The 16,315-nt window shown below is 39.0% G+C and overlaps 2 protein-coding genes across 3 annotated transcripts; one reads left to right on the top strand and one right to left on the bottom strand.

The window, feature by feature from the left end:
• Window positions 1-3,787: 3,787 nt before the first annotated feature.
• LOC131025844 (uncharacterized) lies at window positions 3,788-6,485 on the top strand. The gene is made up of 6 exons (XM_057955629.1): window positions 3,788-4,815; window positions 4,931-5,174; window positions 5,400-5,483; window positions 5,593-5,658; window positions 5,703-5,874; window positions 5,980-6,485. The coding sequence occupies exons 1-6, from the start codon at window positions 3,788-3,790 to the stop codon at window positions 6,483-6,485; spliced, it is 2,100 nt and encodes a 699-aa protein (XP_057811612.1).
• A 6,401-nt stretch (window positions 6,486-12,886) lies between these two features.
• On the bottom strand, window positions 12,887-16,034 carry LOC130986992 (calcium/calmodulin-regulated receptor-like kinase 1). Of its 2 annotated transcripts, XM_057910538.1 has the most exons (8): window positions 15,811-16,034; window positions 15,116-15,432; window positions 14,487-14,640; window positions 14,219-14,345; window positions 13,812-13,897; window positions 13,653-13,724; window positions 13,349-13,552; window positions 12,887-13,269 (listed from the first exon to the last, which is right to left on the bottom strand). In XM_057910538.1, exons 2-8 carry the CDS (start codon window positions 15,400-15,402, stop codon window positions 12,979-12,981), a joined length of 1,221 nt encoding a protein of 406 aa, XP_057766521.1. In that variant the 5' UTR covers window positions 15,403-15,432; window positions 15,811-16,034; the 3' UTR covers window positions 12,887-12,978. The 2 variants fall into 2 exon arrangements, with proteins under 2 accessions (XP_057766521.1, XP_057766520.1); XM_057910537.1 differs by lacking the exon at window positions 15,811-16,034 and having other exon boundaries at window positions 15,116-15,804.
• Between the last annotated feature and the right edge of the window lie 281 nt (window positions 16,035-16,315).

Genomic DNA, 16,315 nt, shown 5'->3' on the forward strand with positions numbered 1-16,315 from the left:
CTTACAATACTTGTCAGAATGTGGGATTACATCCCAATTGACTTCACCGGGTACTCCCCAACAGAATGGTGTAGCAGAGAGAAGAAACAGAACTCTTATGGAAATGGTACGATCAATGATGAGTTATGCATCATTGCCTATTTCGTTTTGGGGATATGCCTTGGAAACAACGGTTTATTTGCTTAATAAGGTACCGTCCAAATCGGTTCCTAAAACTCCTATCGAGTTATGGTCAGGGCGTCAGCCCAGCTTGAACCATATAAAGGTATGGGGTTGTCCTGCATACGTGCTAGACAAGGAAGCGAAGAAATTGGAGCCTAGATGCGAGTTAATGCTGTTTATAGGATACCCTAAGGAAACGAAAGGTGCTTATTTTTATAATCCTAAGGATCAGAAAGTGGTTGTTAGCACCAACTCACGATTCTTGGAACATGATTATATAAATGAACACAAGTCAAGGTCCGAGATTGTCCTTCAAGAAATCGAAGGCAATGGACAGGCGATTCCATCACCCCAGCCAAGTGTGCAAGTGAATGCACCACATGATACTGCACAAACCATTATCACAGCTGTACCACCACCGCTTCGTCGTAGTGGAAGGGTTATAATTCAACCCGATCGATTTATGTTCTTGGGAGAGTCTTCGGATCTTCTTCCTGTTGATGAACAAAAGGATGTCGACCCTGATAACTATAGACAAGCGATGAAAGATCTGGATGCAGATTCTTGGTACGACGCCATGGTTTCTGAAATAGAATCCATGACTGCTATGGATGTATACGAGAAAACTGAACTACCTGATGGCTTCGAGGCTATAGGTAGTAGGTGGGTATACAAGAGAAAGCGAGATTCGGATGGCGAAGTCGCAGCTTTTAAAGCTAGACTGGTGGCGAAAGGTTATACCCAGGAACAGGGTATAGATTACGATGAAACCTTTTCGCCGGTTGCCATGCTTAAGTCTATCCGAATACTCCTTGCCATAGCAGCCCACATGAACCTTGAAGTTTGGCAAATGGATGTCAAAACCGCTTTTCTAAACTGTTTCCTTGAAGAAGGAAGAGACATCTATATGCAGCAACCCGAAGGGTTTGTGAAAAAGGGCGAAGAGCATCTTGTATGGAAGCTGAAGAAGTCCATTTATGGACTTAAGCAAGCTTCGAGGTCATGGAACAAACGTTTTGACGAGGTCATTAAATCCTATGGATTTACTCGTTGTGAAAATGAAAGTTGCGTGTACCGTTTAGATGCCAATGGCGATGTGGGTTTTCCTTGCACTTTATGTAGATGATATTCTCCTCATTGGCAACAATGTTGAGCTATTATCGAACATAAAGAAGTGGTTATCCGAACAGTTTCAAATGAAGGACTTAGGAGATGCAGCGTACATCCTGGGGATCAAGGTTGTCCGTGATCGCCAGAAAAGAATGTTGAGCTTATCTCAAGCGTCCTACATTGATACTGTGATTGCTCGTTTTAGCATGCAAAATGCCAAGAAAGGCTTGCTACCTTTCAGACATGGCATTCCTCTGTCTAAGGACATGTGTCCTAAGACACCTAGTGAAGTTGAGGAAATGAGGAAAATACCTTATGCTTCCGCCGTAGGTAGCCTCATGTTTGCAATGCTTTGCACGAGACTTGATATTTGCTATGTCGTTGGCATGGTTGCAAGATATCAGTCGAAACCCTGGACCAGGACACTGGACTGCGGTAAAGCATATTCTCAAGTACCTGAAGAGGACTCGAGATTATAGGCTAGTTTATCAATCAGACAGTCTATCTCCTTTGGGTTACACCGATTCGGATTTCCAGGCTGACCGGGATGAGAAGAGATCTACCTCTGGTTATGTGTTTACCTTGGGAGGAGGAGCCGTATCATGGCGGAGTGCAAAGCAGAAATGCATTGCAGACTCCACCATGGAAGCCGAATATGTAGCTTCTTCTGAAGCTGCTAAGGAGGCTGTATGGTTCCGGAACTACCTCTTGGATCTAGCAGTGGTCCCTAATTTGCCTAAGAGTATCATAATTTATTGTGATAACTCGGGTGCAGTGGCAAATTCTAAGGAACCCAGGAGCCACAAGGCGACTAAACACATAGAGAGAAAGTACCATATCATACGAGAAATCGTAAGCAGAGGTGATGTGCTAGTTGAGAAGATTGATACTTTGGAGAACTTAGCTGACCCTTTCACGAAGAGCTTGCCGCAAAAGGCCTACGAGAAGCATGCTCGAGGGATGGGATTGCGGTTGATGCCACCCACTTAGAGAAAAAACTTTCAGTATAAGTGGGAGAAGAAGTGAAGTGTTTGTTGTAATAGCTAGTATTTAGACACATTGTATACTAAAAGTTTTGCTTTAGTATAAGTGGAGGATTGTTGGATTTCTATACTGAAACCAAGAACGTTTTATGCTTGTATACAATGATTCCTATGTTCACTATTTAATCTCCTATCTGATTGGGTTCATGATTGCATATGTATGTTCTTTATCTCTATATAAGTAGATTATATGGTGTGTTGTAGATCACAGAAGACCGTATAATTGGAATAACCTTAAGAGATATAATATAATCACAGCCGAAATAACTCTAGGACAAGTTATTGGTTTAGGTTGCGGTATAGATGGAAGTAGTTTGTCTTGATTACTTATCTATACTGGTACATCATAACGTATTGATAGGACCACAGTGAGATGTATTCTTCTATCTGACTTAAGTGAAGAATCAAGATCTCGGTAACTTATATGATCTTAATACTAATAAGATTTCAGATATATGTTGATTCGTTTATCACTTTGATTTACTATGAGCGAGAGTTATATAGTAACTTGAGTACTCTGTATCTTGGGTGATAGCGGTTAATATATGATATTTGATTATCTGTATTAGTACTCGTATCCGTATAGGATAATGACATCCCCTTAAGGAGCTCAATAATGTTTATTGCGTTAAACCCTGCAGGTTGATTAAGTTCAGGCGCAATAATAAGTTTTGAGTGGTACTGCTTAAGGATTACAAAGAGATTAATTAATTGAGGCTGTCAGAGCTATAATTAATTAATGGATGTCGAATATTTTAAATACGAGGATTTAATAAGTCTAAATACAAGCCCCGACTCATCACCGGCAATAAAGGGGTAAGTCAGTATCGGTTCTCTAGTGGAATGAACTGATATTTATAAATTAATTATGGTCTGGGCTGACCATAGATAAATTAATTTATTTGAGGCCCATCTTTATTCCTTGTATCTGGTCCCTGGACTGGCCCAAAGTCTCCTAGCCCAGAAAGAGCTGGAAATCGTCCCTAGCCCTAAACCTGCGCCCCCTCCCTCTGTATTTTCTATTTAAATACAGCTGTCAGCTCTCAGAAAATACACACTGATAAAATTAGAGTTTTTGAGAGAGCTGGTAGGCGCAGGAAACGTGTGGGATTTTCCAGCTTAGGACTTTCACAGCTCGTTGTCCATCCAACGGTGAAAGCTGAGCGAGATACAGTCGAGAAGATCAGAACTGGAGTCTTTCGATACGATCATCAACGACCTCTGCATCCGCTTTATAAGTAAGTATTCCTAACACCTACGTGCAGCTGTTAAATTCATAGGAGCATGTTTAAGATTAATCGTTGTATGATAAATTAATAATAATCCAAGAAACGATCATCGGGCAAACGGAACGTTAATTCAATTTAATATTCCTTCACGCTCTTCCCCGCCTCACTTCTGACCACTCTCCTTTGGTTATGCAGTGTCGTCGGGCGGCGCCACCTAGTAAGCGTCAATTTCGGTTCCTTAACATGTGGGTGCTGCACCCTTCCTTCTGCGATATGGTCGAGAATTCTTGGTTGAGCTCTGTGGACGTCCTCTGTCCTATAGTCCGTGTTATGTTGAAGCTTAAAAGATTGTGTGCTGATATTAGGGTCTGGAACAAGGAGGTGTTTGGAAATGTCGACATTGCTTTGAATCAATGGAAGCAACAACTGTTGGTTACTCAGATGCAAATTGCTGATTCAGGTTATACGGATGATTTATTTGATGAAGAAGTGCAACTCCAAGCTGAGCTCAATGTGGCTCTTTCCAGAAAAAGTAATCTCTTGCAACAAAAAAGTCGGGCGACTTGGCTTTCGGATGGTGATAGCAACACTGATTTCTTTCACTGGCTCACCAAGTTTAAAAAGCGCAATAATACTTTCACGAGACTGAACATTAATGGTGCTGATGTGTATGATTCTGGGATTATTGAGCAGCACATTGTTAGCCACTTCTCTGAGCTTTTCACTGATGATGGGAGTGCGCTAGCTGACCAGTTAGAGATTGATGCTCTTATCCAACCGAGAATTTCTGATGATCAGAATAATTTGCTTATCCAGATTCCTGATGAGGGGGAGATTGCCGCTGCAGTTTTTGGTAAGGACGCTCATAGCGTGCCAGGATCGGACGATTTCTCTGGCATGTTTTTCCATAATTGTTGGTCGACGATTAAGGCGGATATTATTTTAGCGGTTCAGAGATTCTTTAGTCACTCATACCTGCCAAGTGGGTGCAATGCGAGTACTATGATTTTCATCCCGAAAAAGGAGGTGGTCTCCACTGTGGCGGACCTTCGCCCCATTGTTCTATCCAATTTTTTCTTTAAGATTATCTCCAAGGTTATGGCTTCGCGGCTTAGTGTTGTGGCAGATTCTCATGTCTCGCCCAATCATTTTGGCTTTATCAGCGGGTGGAACATTCATAACTGTATTATGCTTAATTCGGAGGGTTTCAATTGTATGCAACGTACTAATCGTGGCATCAACATGGCTTCGCGTACTAATCGTGAATCGTGGCAAGATTGACATCAGAAAAGCTTTTGATACTTTGCGTTGGGGCTTTATTTTTCAGGTGCTTAGAGCGAATGATTATCATGAAAATTTTATTCGTTGGATATCTATTATTTTCAGCTCTGCTAGACTTTCCATTCTTTATAATGGTCGTCTTACTGGCTATTTCGCTTGCTCCCGTGGGGTTCAGCAAGGAGACCTTTTGTCTCCCATCTTATTTAGGATTGCTGAAGACGTGTTGAGCCATTTGATTAGCAGCTGCGTGGATTCTCGCCGTTTAACTCCTATGAGCTTCTGTCGATCTTCGAACTTCCCCACTCATCTGCTTTATGCTGACGATATTATTCTCTTTTGCCGTGCTACGGTTCGTAATGCTAAGAAAATTAAGGATATTTTTCAGTATTATGGGTCTATCTCTGGATAGCACTGCAGTCAAGAGAAGTCCAATCTCTTTTTCTCTAGCCGTGTCACTACCGATAGACGAAGGGCTATTCATCGGGCACTTGGATTTTCGGTTGGTTGTCTTCCAATGACTTATTTGGGGGTTCCTATCTTTGTTGGTCGTCCTCGTGCCTCCTATTTTATGCAGATTTTTGATAGGATTGTGCAGAAATTTGCGAAGTGGAAAGGTATTCAACTTTCTATGGCTGGTCGTCTTTACCTTGTGAAGTTGGTAATTCAAAGCTCGATTGTGCATTCGATGATGGTTTACAAGTGGCCGAAGTCGCTTCTTCATTCTTTGGATAGAAAGTGTAGAAACTTTGTGTGGTCTGGTAATATAGATCAGCACCCCAGCTGCTCTGTTAGTTGGGGGCGTACTTGTTCTCCGCGGGTTGAAGGCGGCTTGGGTATTCGTTCTTTTACCCTGATGAACCAATCATTTTTGATGAAGCTTGCCTGGAAGACGATAAAGGGGGCGGATTGGGCTCATCAAATCCTGCGCTCTAGATATCTTACTGACTTTAGCTATGCCAAGCAGAATATTGCTAATTCTTCTATCTGGTTTGGAATGAAGGATGAAGTGAATCAGTTGGTGGATGATTCTTATTCCTGCATTGATCGTGGTGACTGCACCTATTTTTTGAGAGATGATTGGCTTGGTTATAAGCTTGTTGATAAGCTTAAGATTCCTTCTTACATGCATGAATTTCTTAATTTTTCCGTGTAAGACTACTTTTATGACGGTATTTGGCATTTCTCTACTGCTTTCGTGAATCGTTTCCCTGAAGTGGTGGCGGATATCTTACTTATTCCCATGAATGGGAGTAAAGATGTTAGATTCTGGAAACATTCGGTCAGTGGGGATGTTTCTGCTGCTCTGGCCTTCTCGAGAAAATGTCATCGTTTCTCGGATGTGAACTGGGGAAAATGGATTTGGGAGCCATTCATTCCTGTTAGACGCTCTATTCTTTGCTGGCGCGTTATTCATGGGCGTCTCCCCACTCTTGATATCCTTATTAGGCAGTGCTTGGTCGCCCCTAATGGCTGCTCACTTTGCTTTGAGAGCGAGGAATCTATTTCTCATGTTTTGTGGAATTGTTCGAAGGTGAAACCCATTTGGCAGGATTTCCTCTCTTGGTTTGACAAAGGTTCTCTCGGGGACTGTTTGGATATTCACTCATTTCTGGTGCTGGCTTGGGCGACGAAGTTTAGCTTACAAATTCTTTCGTTCTAGAAAGCCGGTGTGATCACTATTATGTGGAAGATTTGCGATTGTATCAATTCCATGGTTTTTGATAATGTTCAATTTAACTCTCGCCGGATTTTGGCTTTCATCAAATCTTTCTTTAAAGAACTGGAATCCAATTTCAAAAATCTCGGCACTATTACCAACACTTGGTCCGAATACTTGATCACTAGGGCCATTGGTGTTGGCAGCCGGTCGGCCCCCCTGCCACGTATGGTTGAGGTCCATTGGTGGCCTCCTGTTTCTCATTGGATGAAAGTCAACACTGACGGCTCTACTATAGGTGCGCCATGGCTCATTGCTGTGGGTGGGGTTTTCAGGGACCACCGCGCGGTTGTTCGCGGCTGTTTTCACATTAAAGGGGGGATTGGTTTTTCTTTTGAAGCTGAGCTTTTGGCAATCATCACTGCTATTAATATGTCCCATGATAGAAATTGGCTCTACTTGTGGATTGAGTCAGATTCCATGTATGTTGTTCGTCTTTTAGAGTCTAGATCCTCGGATGTTCCTTGGCGATTTATTGCTTCCTGGAGAAATTCTCTTCAACTTCTGCAGAAGTTCCATTTGATTGTCACTCATATCTATAGGGAAGGTAATCAACCGGCGGATATCATGGCTAACAATGATCGTGTTGAGGGTTGGTGGCCGTCAGCCATTGATGAAATTAAACTTGCTGTTGCAAGAGATATGTCTACGCATAGGCATGTGCGAACCATCCGGGGGTAGTGAGTGTTGGTGCTTTGCGTGGCAGTTTGCTGAGACGCGCCTTGGTGTTCAGTTTTTTGCGTGGTTAGGTTGCTTGTGGGAGTGGATGTTTGGGAGTTGGTTTGGGGTGTCGTTCCAATCCTTTTTTAGTCTTTGGGTGCGCTCAAAGCTGGGGTTCGAACGGTCGGGTCCTCTTGGCAGCTCGGAGGTAAGAGAGTGCTCTTATCGGTTTTGAGATATTGGAGACAGCATGCTTTGGTCGTTGAAGTGCTAGACTCTGCTCCTTGTTGAGCGCTGTTTATATCGCCTTGGTATACAGTTTTGGACTACCTTTGAGTCGGTTATGCCGGCGGATGTCAAAGCTGAGCTACTCGACAGTTTGCGCGGCAGCTGTCTTCTCGGCAGCATGCGTGGTTGCTGCAATCTTTGGGATAGAGGCTGTTTCGCCACCTTTGTTTTGGGACAGCATGCGTGTTTTTGGTTCTTCCTTTGCTTGTTTAGGTTTGCTCGTTGTTTGTTCATTGTTGGTCTTTCTACTTTTTAGTTTTGTTTCCTGGGTCGGAAAGCCGGGGTTTCTTTAGGGTGATGGTTTGGCCGGAGTTCTAGAAGTACTCTTTTTCCTGTTTTTGTCCTTCGAATTTAGACGAGTACTCTTTTTCCTCATTCTCTGGGAGATTTTAATGAGGCTCGGCCCTTAGTCTGCTTCTCTGTGCTGTCAAGGGTTTTTGGGTTTTTTTCCTCTTTTTTTTTTAATAAATTCGTATTTTAATAAACTCCAATTATTAAAACAATGCGCATTCAAGTTTGCAAACATTGTGGAAATCAAAAAATTACACCGTATAGTAATAAAAACAATGCGAAAATTATGTATAAGTCAACTATGCGCACAAATATTAACTCTGCGCATATTAATTGCGCAGAGTTTTGACTATGCGCAAACAATAACGAAATCCACTCAGTACACGGAAATCCACACTGCAAATCACACGCCCAATCATTATACACAGCTTTTTTCAGCATAAGAAATATTAAAATAATACAATGGGTATGGGGTAAATCATTTTGAAAAAGTGGGTATATGGGAAATGTAGTTTGCAAAAGGTGGGTATTTTAGATTTCCTCCCTAAAATTTATACATATTTATTGATAAACATACATTTTTGTCTCTTGGTGTGTCATATTTGATGCTTAGTTTTGATAATTTATTTTAACATATAGTATTAGTTTATTGTTGAGAATTTTCAAACGAATTTTTAGGAATGTGGAAGATTAATATGGCAAAATGATGTGCATGGAAGTTGAAGTTCATCTCGAATACGAGTTTGTGAGTGCAGAAGGATAAAAAATCGGACATCGGACTAGAGAAAACGGGCCAAAACAAAATCGCAGTGCAAAATTGCCAGGACCCTGCTGTCCCGACAGCGGCCATGGACCTGACCTGCGGGCAATTCAGCGACGAAGGCGGGTTGGTCGCACGGCCACGTCTCGGCCCGCGTGTTTGCTCTATTTTTGTGCGTTTTTTGAGTTTTTCAGCTATTTTTCGATTTTACACTGTTTTGACCAATATTTTTTAGACCTATGACATATAAATACTCCTCAGAAACATATTGAAGAGATCTTACATTATTCCATTTTTTTCTAAGAGCTGTAGGGAGAGACTGAGAAGATCTCAAGAGCAAGAACAGAAGATTTACAGATTTTCTTACGGTTTATTTGTTGAATGTTTTTCATATGTTGTGGCTAGGGTTTAGGTAGTAAACATATTTGGATTTCTAACTTTGTTTGATTCAATTTATCAAGATTTAATTTCATTTTTATGTTCTTGTGCATATTGTTTGCTTAATTGATTGGCCACCAATTTTGCATAATCTTAGGTTTTAATTTGATATCAGGATATGATAATTATTACCTGAACTAAGAACATAAAACATACTGATCAATATTAGAGAGAGAGCTTGACATAAGTGTTAGGACATTAATCCTAAGGACTTTTCGGAGTTGCAAGTTTAAGGGGGGTGTATTCGTTGTGGATTTCCACAGACTTTAAAAAGTCTATGGAATTTAAATTCCATGGAATTCACATAGATTCCAGACGATTTTTAAAGAATTCGTGGTTGGATTTCATCTCGATTTTCACTGATTTTCGAAGACTTTACGGGATAATTTTGGAATTGAATTCCATGAAACCAGCACCCGCGGAGAACCAGCGTCCGCTAGAAAAAACCCAGCGACCGCTGGGAACCCAGCGCCCGCTCAAACCCATTGAACTTTCAATATATATCAACCCTCACTTACACACATATATATTTTCTCTCGCTGAAAATAGCTTAAACCTTTACTCCAGAAAAGCTAAAATTACAATCAAATTCTCCAAAACCTATTCATACGGCAAGATCATCATCATTCAGCACCAATAAAAAAAATGAAAATAATCACGTGATCCAATCGTCACCATGAAAAGGCAGAATCCTAAATTTATAGCAAACACGAGCAACCAATCACACATCAAAAAGCAAGTGAAAACAAAAAAAATCAAAGCTCACGATTCAGAATTCTGATTAAGACTGATTTGGGGAAGAATCCGCGAGCCTGCAGCAAGAGCTTCCATCACGTACGAATTCTACTCCAAATTCTTGATTCGTTGAAAAATAATCTGTGTTTATGCGCGCAATTGATCGCAGGTATGCGAATACTTTTGCTAATTGTAGATTGAAAGTTCAATGGGGGTGGGTTAGGCTGCCTGGGCCCAGCGACCGCGGCAACCCAGCGGCCGCTGGGAACCCAGCGCCCGCTCAAACCCAGCGTGCGCTGGACACTCTCAATCTCAACAATCGCTGAGTTCCAGCGCTCGCTGGCTTCTTGGCCGCGGGCGCTGGAACTCAGCGATCGCTTAAAACTTCATGGATTTCAATTCTCGTGGTTCTTGGCCGGATTTCGTCGTGTGTATTTTTGGGATGAAATCCATGAAAGTCATTCCGGATTTTAAGTCAATGGAATAACGAATACACCTAGATTTGTATGGATTTTAAAAAGTCTTGAACGAATACACCCAGATTTATATGGACTTTTAAAAGTCATGAACGAATACTCTCAGATTTCTGCAGACTTTTAAAAGTCTTGAACGAATACACCCAAACTTTTAAAATCCATAGAAATCCATCAAATTCCACAACGAATACACCCCCCTAAGAGTGATTCAGGGACAATAGCCTTGCATGTAATCAACTGTTTGTATGTCATGGGAGTGGGTATAGACTAACATTAAGATTGTCTTACAAAAATCTATCTTAGTTTATTGAATTGAATCTGTTGGATTATCTAAGTCTGTTGAAACTTTTACCTTGGGATAATTCATTTCCATTAGTTTTTCTCTGTCAGCTTGATTTATTTTCTTTCCAGTTATTATTTACTTTAAAACCAAACCAATCTTTATTTATTCTCCAGATAGAGAAAGATAATTTAGGATAGTAATTATTAATAATTTTGTGGAATACGACCTTATTTGCTACTATACTCAATTGCACCCGTGCACTTAAGGCATGTAAAAAAAAATAAGTGAACAGTTACTAATGGATCCACATAAATAGGGATGAGCAAAATAACTGAAATCAAATAACTGAACCAATCCAAGTCGAAATATTGAAATATAGTTCGGTTTTTTTGATTTTTCGGTTTCGTTCAATTTGATTTTTCAAAAGAATTCGATTTTTCGGTTCGATGTTGTTTGGTTCTGTAAAAATCGGACAAAATCAAAAAGTCGAATTACATTTATTTAATAATATATTAATATATATATATATATGTGTGTGTATATATAAGTTTTATATTAAATACAATTTAATTTATTTTTTTTCTTATTTTTCATTTTCTTTCTTCGAGTTTTTAGTTTATTCGGTTTTTTGGGGGCTATTTTTATTTTTTAGTTCAGTTTATTAGGTTCGCTCGGTTTTTTTAAAAAAACAAATATAAATTTGATTTGATTGTAGCAAAAATCGAATGCACACCCCTATACATAAGGTCATTGTTATAAAATTTCATGTTTTGATTAGATACCAAAACTATTGATGATGACATATTAATGTACCTTATAGATTACAATTCACGTGTTAGGGAGTATGTCTTTTATGTTTAAAGGTTTCAACTTACGAAGAATCAGTAGAACAAGTATACTCATCGAATGCATCACGTTTTGAAGATTAAAACTAAGGACAAAGTCTGTCTACTCGCATCAGCTAAAGAAGATCAGTTGATCAATTACTTACGGTCTACTGAAGAAAAAAAAAATTACTAAGTCAACCCACCATCTACTCAAATTTCATAGAATCAACCTAAAACTTAGCTGAGTTTGAGCGAAGCCTGACAACGTATTTGCAGAACGAAGTGCAATCGTTGCAGAGTGTTAGTGTATGATGTTACAGACGCTGAAGTGATATACCATGAGTCAACCGAGATGACTTTCAAGATAGTTAGGGTCAAATTTCAAATGGTATTCTTTCCAATGACACAATTCATCTTCCCGTAATTAGACTATAGTTTAATAATTTAAAAAAATGAAATACTTCATATGGCTTGACTGACATCAACAAAAAAACGCAATAAGCTGGAGTTAAGCAATTTAATTTTTGGAGATCTTATAAATCGTTGGACTTTATATAAATTCATAACTTATAAGTTGTTTATAAGCTTATTTTATCAAACTCTTTTTAATAATTTATAAGCTACCAAACTACTTATAAATTGATTTAAAGAGCTTATCAGCTCTTTAAATAATAAATTAAAGAAAACATTGCATTGATCATACCAAAATAATAAACTAAATGTCATTTTCATGAATCAACTAAAGTTTCACACTATTACAAGATTTTCCTATACTTTTTTTTAATAATGAGATAGGGGTAATGAGAATTAAAATTGAGATCTATCCTTACATATATATGTCTGTATATATTAGCCTAGTGGTAGAGTGGTTAATGTTTAAAGATAAAAATTTTGGGTTCGAGTTCACCGTGACACGATCTTTAAATTTACTTATTTAATTGTTAATTTATATATATAAAAAAAAATTGCATATTTTTTTTACACAACTGTACTTGTATAAGACCCTTCACTATATTTGGGACATAGAATTAAGTTTTTATAAGAGTGAATAATTTTAATTATAACTTAAAAGATGTAGGCATTTTTATCTATATATTAACCCATAGATGACCCCAAGAAAAAATATGCATATATGCTTGCATTCGTTATATAATTAAGGGCAAATTGCATGAAAATACCCCACTTTATTTCAAATTTGATTTTTTGACAATCTTTTTTTTTGTTGCAAAAATTTGAACGAGCTTTCAATTTGTTGTGATGTCCGTCCGGAGATACCTTCCTGTAAGGCTTTCATTTCATTGCATCCATGTAGTGATATGATAGACATTGCAACCAAAAATTGAATGGAAGGTATCTCCGGACGGACATTACAACAAATTGAAAGCTCGTTCAAATTTTTGCAACAAAAAAAAAAGATTGTCAAAAAATCAAATTTGGAATAAAGTGGGGTATTTTCATGCAATTTGCCCTATAATTAAAACGATTTTTAATTACCCACACCACACCTGACTATGTGGATGCAGTTTATACACAAAGCAAGAGCTGATACTATTGCTTTGTTGTGAGTTCCAGTGTCCTGACGTAGTTAAAGCAATCAAAGATGTCAATATACATTACAAGTACTAGTGTAACAACAAATATTTATTGTATCTCCATCACAAAAAAAAAAAAGTGTAATTTAAACATGAATTGAGTGAGCAGCAGTGGGCGAGTGTTGAGAAAATGGATTCTGGCAAACAAACTGTGTGATAAGCTCTTGGTTGCAACGCTTGTTTCCACAGCTGCGGTTAAGAATCCTCGACAGCAGCTCAACAACATCCCTCATCCATGGCCTTTTCTTTGCGTCGCAGCTCACGCATTTTTGCGCAAGATCGCCCATTTCGTTCACTTCTTCCACCTTAAACTTGCCTTGGAGACGAGGATCGCCTAGCTCGTCCCACCCGGCTTTCCCTTCACTGCTCATTGCAACCTAACAATGCACCACAAAGCTCTCTTAATTGAAGTAAGAAAGGCGTTGAAGGGAGCTTAAAGGGTTGGTGATGAAGTACTAGCTCAACGTATTCCATGAGCCCCTGCAGAGGATTTCTCCCTGAAATGAGTTCAAAGAGCAACACCCCGTAGCTGTAAACATCGCTCTTCTTGGTGAATGAACGCGTTGTTATGCAATCAGGATCGACGTATCCAAATGTTCCCTGAATATCCGGTGCATGCGTGCTAACCGTCTCCTCTCTAGAGAGTCCAAAGTCGGCAACCTGCACAGGCCGGCGTGATAGAGTTGATGATGCTTTTTTAGAATCAAATTAATATTCTTCCTATGATTGTAGGACAAAACACAAACCAGAAAACACCTACCCTTGCTCGCATAGAGGAATCCAACAAGATATTGGAAGACTTGATGTCACAATGTATTACTGAAGGAACAGCCTGATGTATGGACAAGAATTCATTAGATTTGCAGGAAAAGATTACTCAAAGTCTACTAATGCAGAAGAAGAGACGAATCCTACTCACACCGTCGTGGAGATACTCCAAGGCCTTAGCCACATCAAGAGCTATTTCAACCCTTAATTCCCAATCCAGTGCTTCCAGTTTCTCACCTGTGATCATTATGATGAACATAGTGATAGTCATAGTAGTAGGTAAGGAAGAATGCAGAGAAATAATGTGTTATACCTATAGCTTCAAATTAAATTTATTGAGTTACTCAAGTAGTACATATATAGAAAAGCAGTTTTACACAACTCTACTCAAATTAAACATGTATTTATAATGATATCATGGGGAAAGATAATCCTGTTTGTAAAGTCTCAAGGTAACTTAGATGAATGAGAAATTAAGAAGACTGATATGTAGTAGTAGTTTCACAAAAATACATGGTCTCTTCTTCTACCAAGCTTATAAAGCAAGGCAAAACTTACTATATAGATGAGAAGCCAAACTTCCTCTGCACATGTACACATAAACAAGCATGTGGTGCTGCTTCTCCACACAATAGCCCACCAAATTCACAAGGTTTCTGTGATGTAACCTTCCTAATAACCTAACCTGACGACCAAATTAAAACTTTCATCACTACTAATGGAGTCCCTGGTAGAATTTTGACATGTAATACAGCATATTCTATCTGTAGACACATGCAAAATTAGTTAATTTTATCATAACAAGTTGATTCTCAAATGAAACTACCTCAGTTAGGAACTCTTTCTCCCCCTGCCTAGAATCTTTAGCTAGGACTTTCACAGCAACAGTCTCACCAGTCGACATTTGAGCTCTGTAAACGGGGCCGAAAGCCCCTTGGCCAATCAATGTAGTAAAATTGCTGGTTGCTTTCTCCAGGTCCCTGCTTATATGCCAGCCGAAGTTACTAAAAATGTGAGTGAGCAGAAACATTTTCATGTCCTTTTAGCAAGCCAATTTGACAGATCAAAGACCATGTTTGGAGATAATACCAATCCAAACAATTGGAACAGACAATCTTCCATGAATATTGATGAAGGCCAAGTTCAACACTTTGGATTTTAGCTTCAAGAAAATTGTTGAGGTAATAGGATCACCCCCATAGATAAAGAAAATTATTTAATAGTACCTTAAGATTTCCAATGTGAACAGATATTCATTTTCCAATCTCACATTTCTTGGAGAGGGATATTTAGAAGCTTCTCAGTTTCAACAACATGGGGAAATATAGAAACTCCTAACAATGTGTCTACTCTCCCCCTCCTTACACCAACTAGATTTACATTCAAAGGCATTCAAATTTCAGTTTCACACATTTAGATGAATCATAATAAGAGTGGTGGCAACAAAAAACCTACTTGTAAGAGTATTTAAGTATTTCAGATGCAGGAATCACATTGGCCTTCTTAAGTCCCCTCGGCCACAATGACAAGCCACCCGGCGAGGTAGACTCAGTCTCAGCAGATGAGTCTGAAATGGTGGTGCAAGAATCAGCTGGGCGTCCAGAAATTTGGATTCTTGCAGCCCTCCTACAATTGCTATTCCTGATATATCTGATGCAAAAGAAAGCAACTATAGCCAGAGCTACTCCAATCACCACTCCAACCGATACACCAATTAGGGAGCCTAATGCCTCTTCTCTCATCTCTGCTCCCACTTCAACAATGCATATGAACTATATAAAAACAAAATTGCTCACACCTTTGGAGATTCAAATGGCAGCGTTACGATAATAGACATCGAATTACACAATAAAAATATTTGCATCTTTTCATGCAGCAGCATGGAACTAAATCAAAAGAAGAAGATAGACACCATGAGCAAACATATTTTCTCAAGAAATAGACATGTTTTGCTCAAGAGATCTGTCGGAATCAAACAATATTGAGCAACGGCAACTACATGCAGACGCCATTTGGAGCTCCAACAAAAATATTATTGAAGTTGACAAAACTAAACAAGTTGAGAATATTTCTGCCGCAATTTGTTTGATAGCATAAAATGCTGAAAAAACACATCTGATTTTCTTAAGAAGAGCGTATGACCAACTCACATTTATTCTTCTCTAGTCTCTTCTCTTGTTTGTTTCTGCGGAACTATAGGAAGGTTTTCTTTATTTTAATATTCATTTTTGGTGGCTGGGGTGAAAGCAAACAAGCGAGCGTTTGAAGGAAATGGAATGAGAAGGTGGATGGATACAGGAGTTTGAAGAAAAGGATAGCTTAAAAAAAACGATATAAAAAAAGTGCCAAAAAGTAATCTTATGTGGGTGCGAACAAGACAGAATGGTCACTGCCGAAGAAGACAGCATAACAGCATTACCTATCAAGCTGGAAGCTTTCCTCTCTCTGTCTCTCTCTCTCTTATTATGTTTTGTTTTGTGTAACAAGTCTTGTTCATAAAAACTTGCGAGGCAATATCTACTCTTAAGATACTTTCCTTTCTTTTCTTCATTCAGATTAATAATAATGTATTTGAGAAACTAAAATTTGGTTTTAACTTTATTTTTACCTTTTATTTACTTACCAAAATATGAATCATAAAGTTATAATTTTTAA

The sequence above is a fragment of the Salvia miltiorrhiza genome, chromosome 5, assembly GCF_028751815.1.
Source record: "Salvia miltiorrhiza cultivar Shanhuang (shh) chromosome 5, IMPLAD_Smil_shh, whole genome shotgun sequence".
Classification (NCBI taxonomy): domain Eukaryota; kingdom Viridiplantae; phylum Streptophyta; class Magnoliopsida; order Lamiales; family Lamiaceae; genus Salvia; species Salvia miltiorrhiza.

Coding starts and splice junctions, on each gene's coding strand:
- LOC130986992 (XM_057910538.1), bottom strand. CDS start 15,402: ATGAGAGAAGAGGCATTAGGCTCCCTAATTGGTGTATCGGTTGGAGTG. Junction 13,553..13,652: donor ATTCCTCTATGCGAGCAAGG/GTAGGTGTTTTC, acceptor CGGCCTGTGCAG/GTTGCCGACTTTGGACTCTC. Junction 13,270..13,348: donor TCATGGAATACGTTGAGCTA/GTACTTCATCAC, acceptor GTGCATTGTTAG/GTTGCAATGAGCAGTGAAGG.
- LOC131025844 (XM_057955629.1), top strand. CDS start 3,788: ATGTGGGTGCTGCACCCTTCCTTCTGCGATATGGTCGAGAATTCTTGG. Junction 4,816..4,930: donor CGTACTAATCGTGAATCGTG/GCAAGATTGACA, acceptor TATTATTTTCAG/CTCTGCTAGACTTTCCATTC. Junction 5,484..5,592: donor GTCTTTACCTTGTGAAGTTG/GTAATTCAAAGC, acceptor CTGGTAATATAG/ATCAGCACCCCAGCTGCTCT.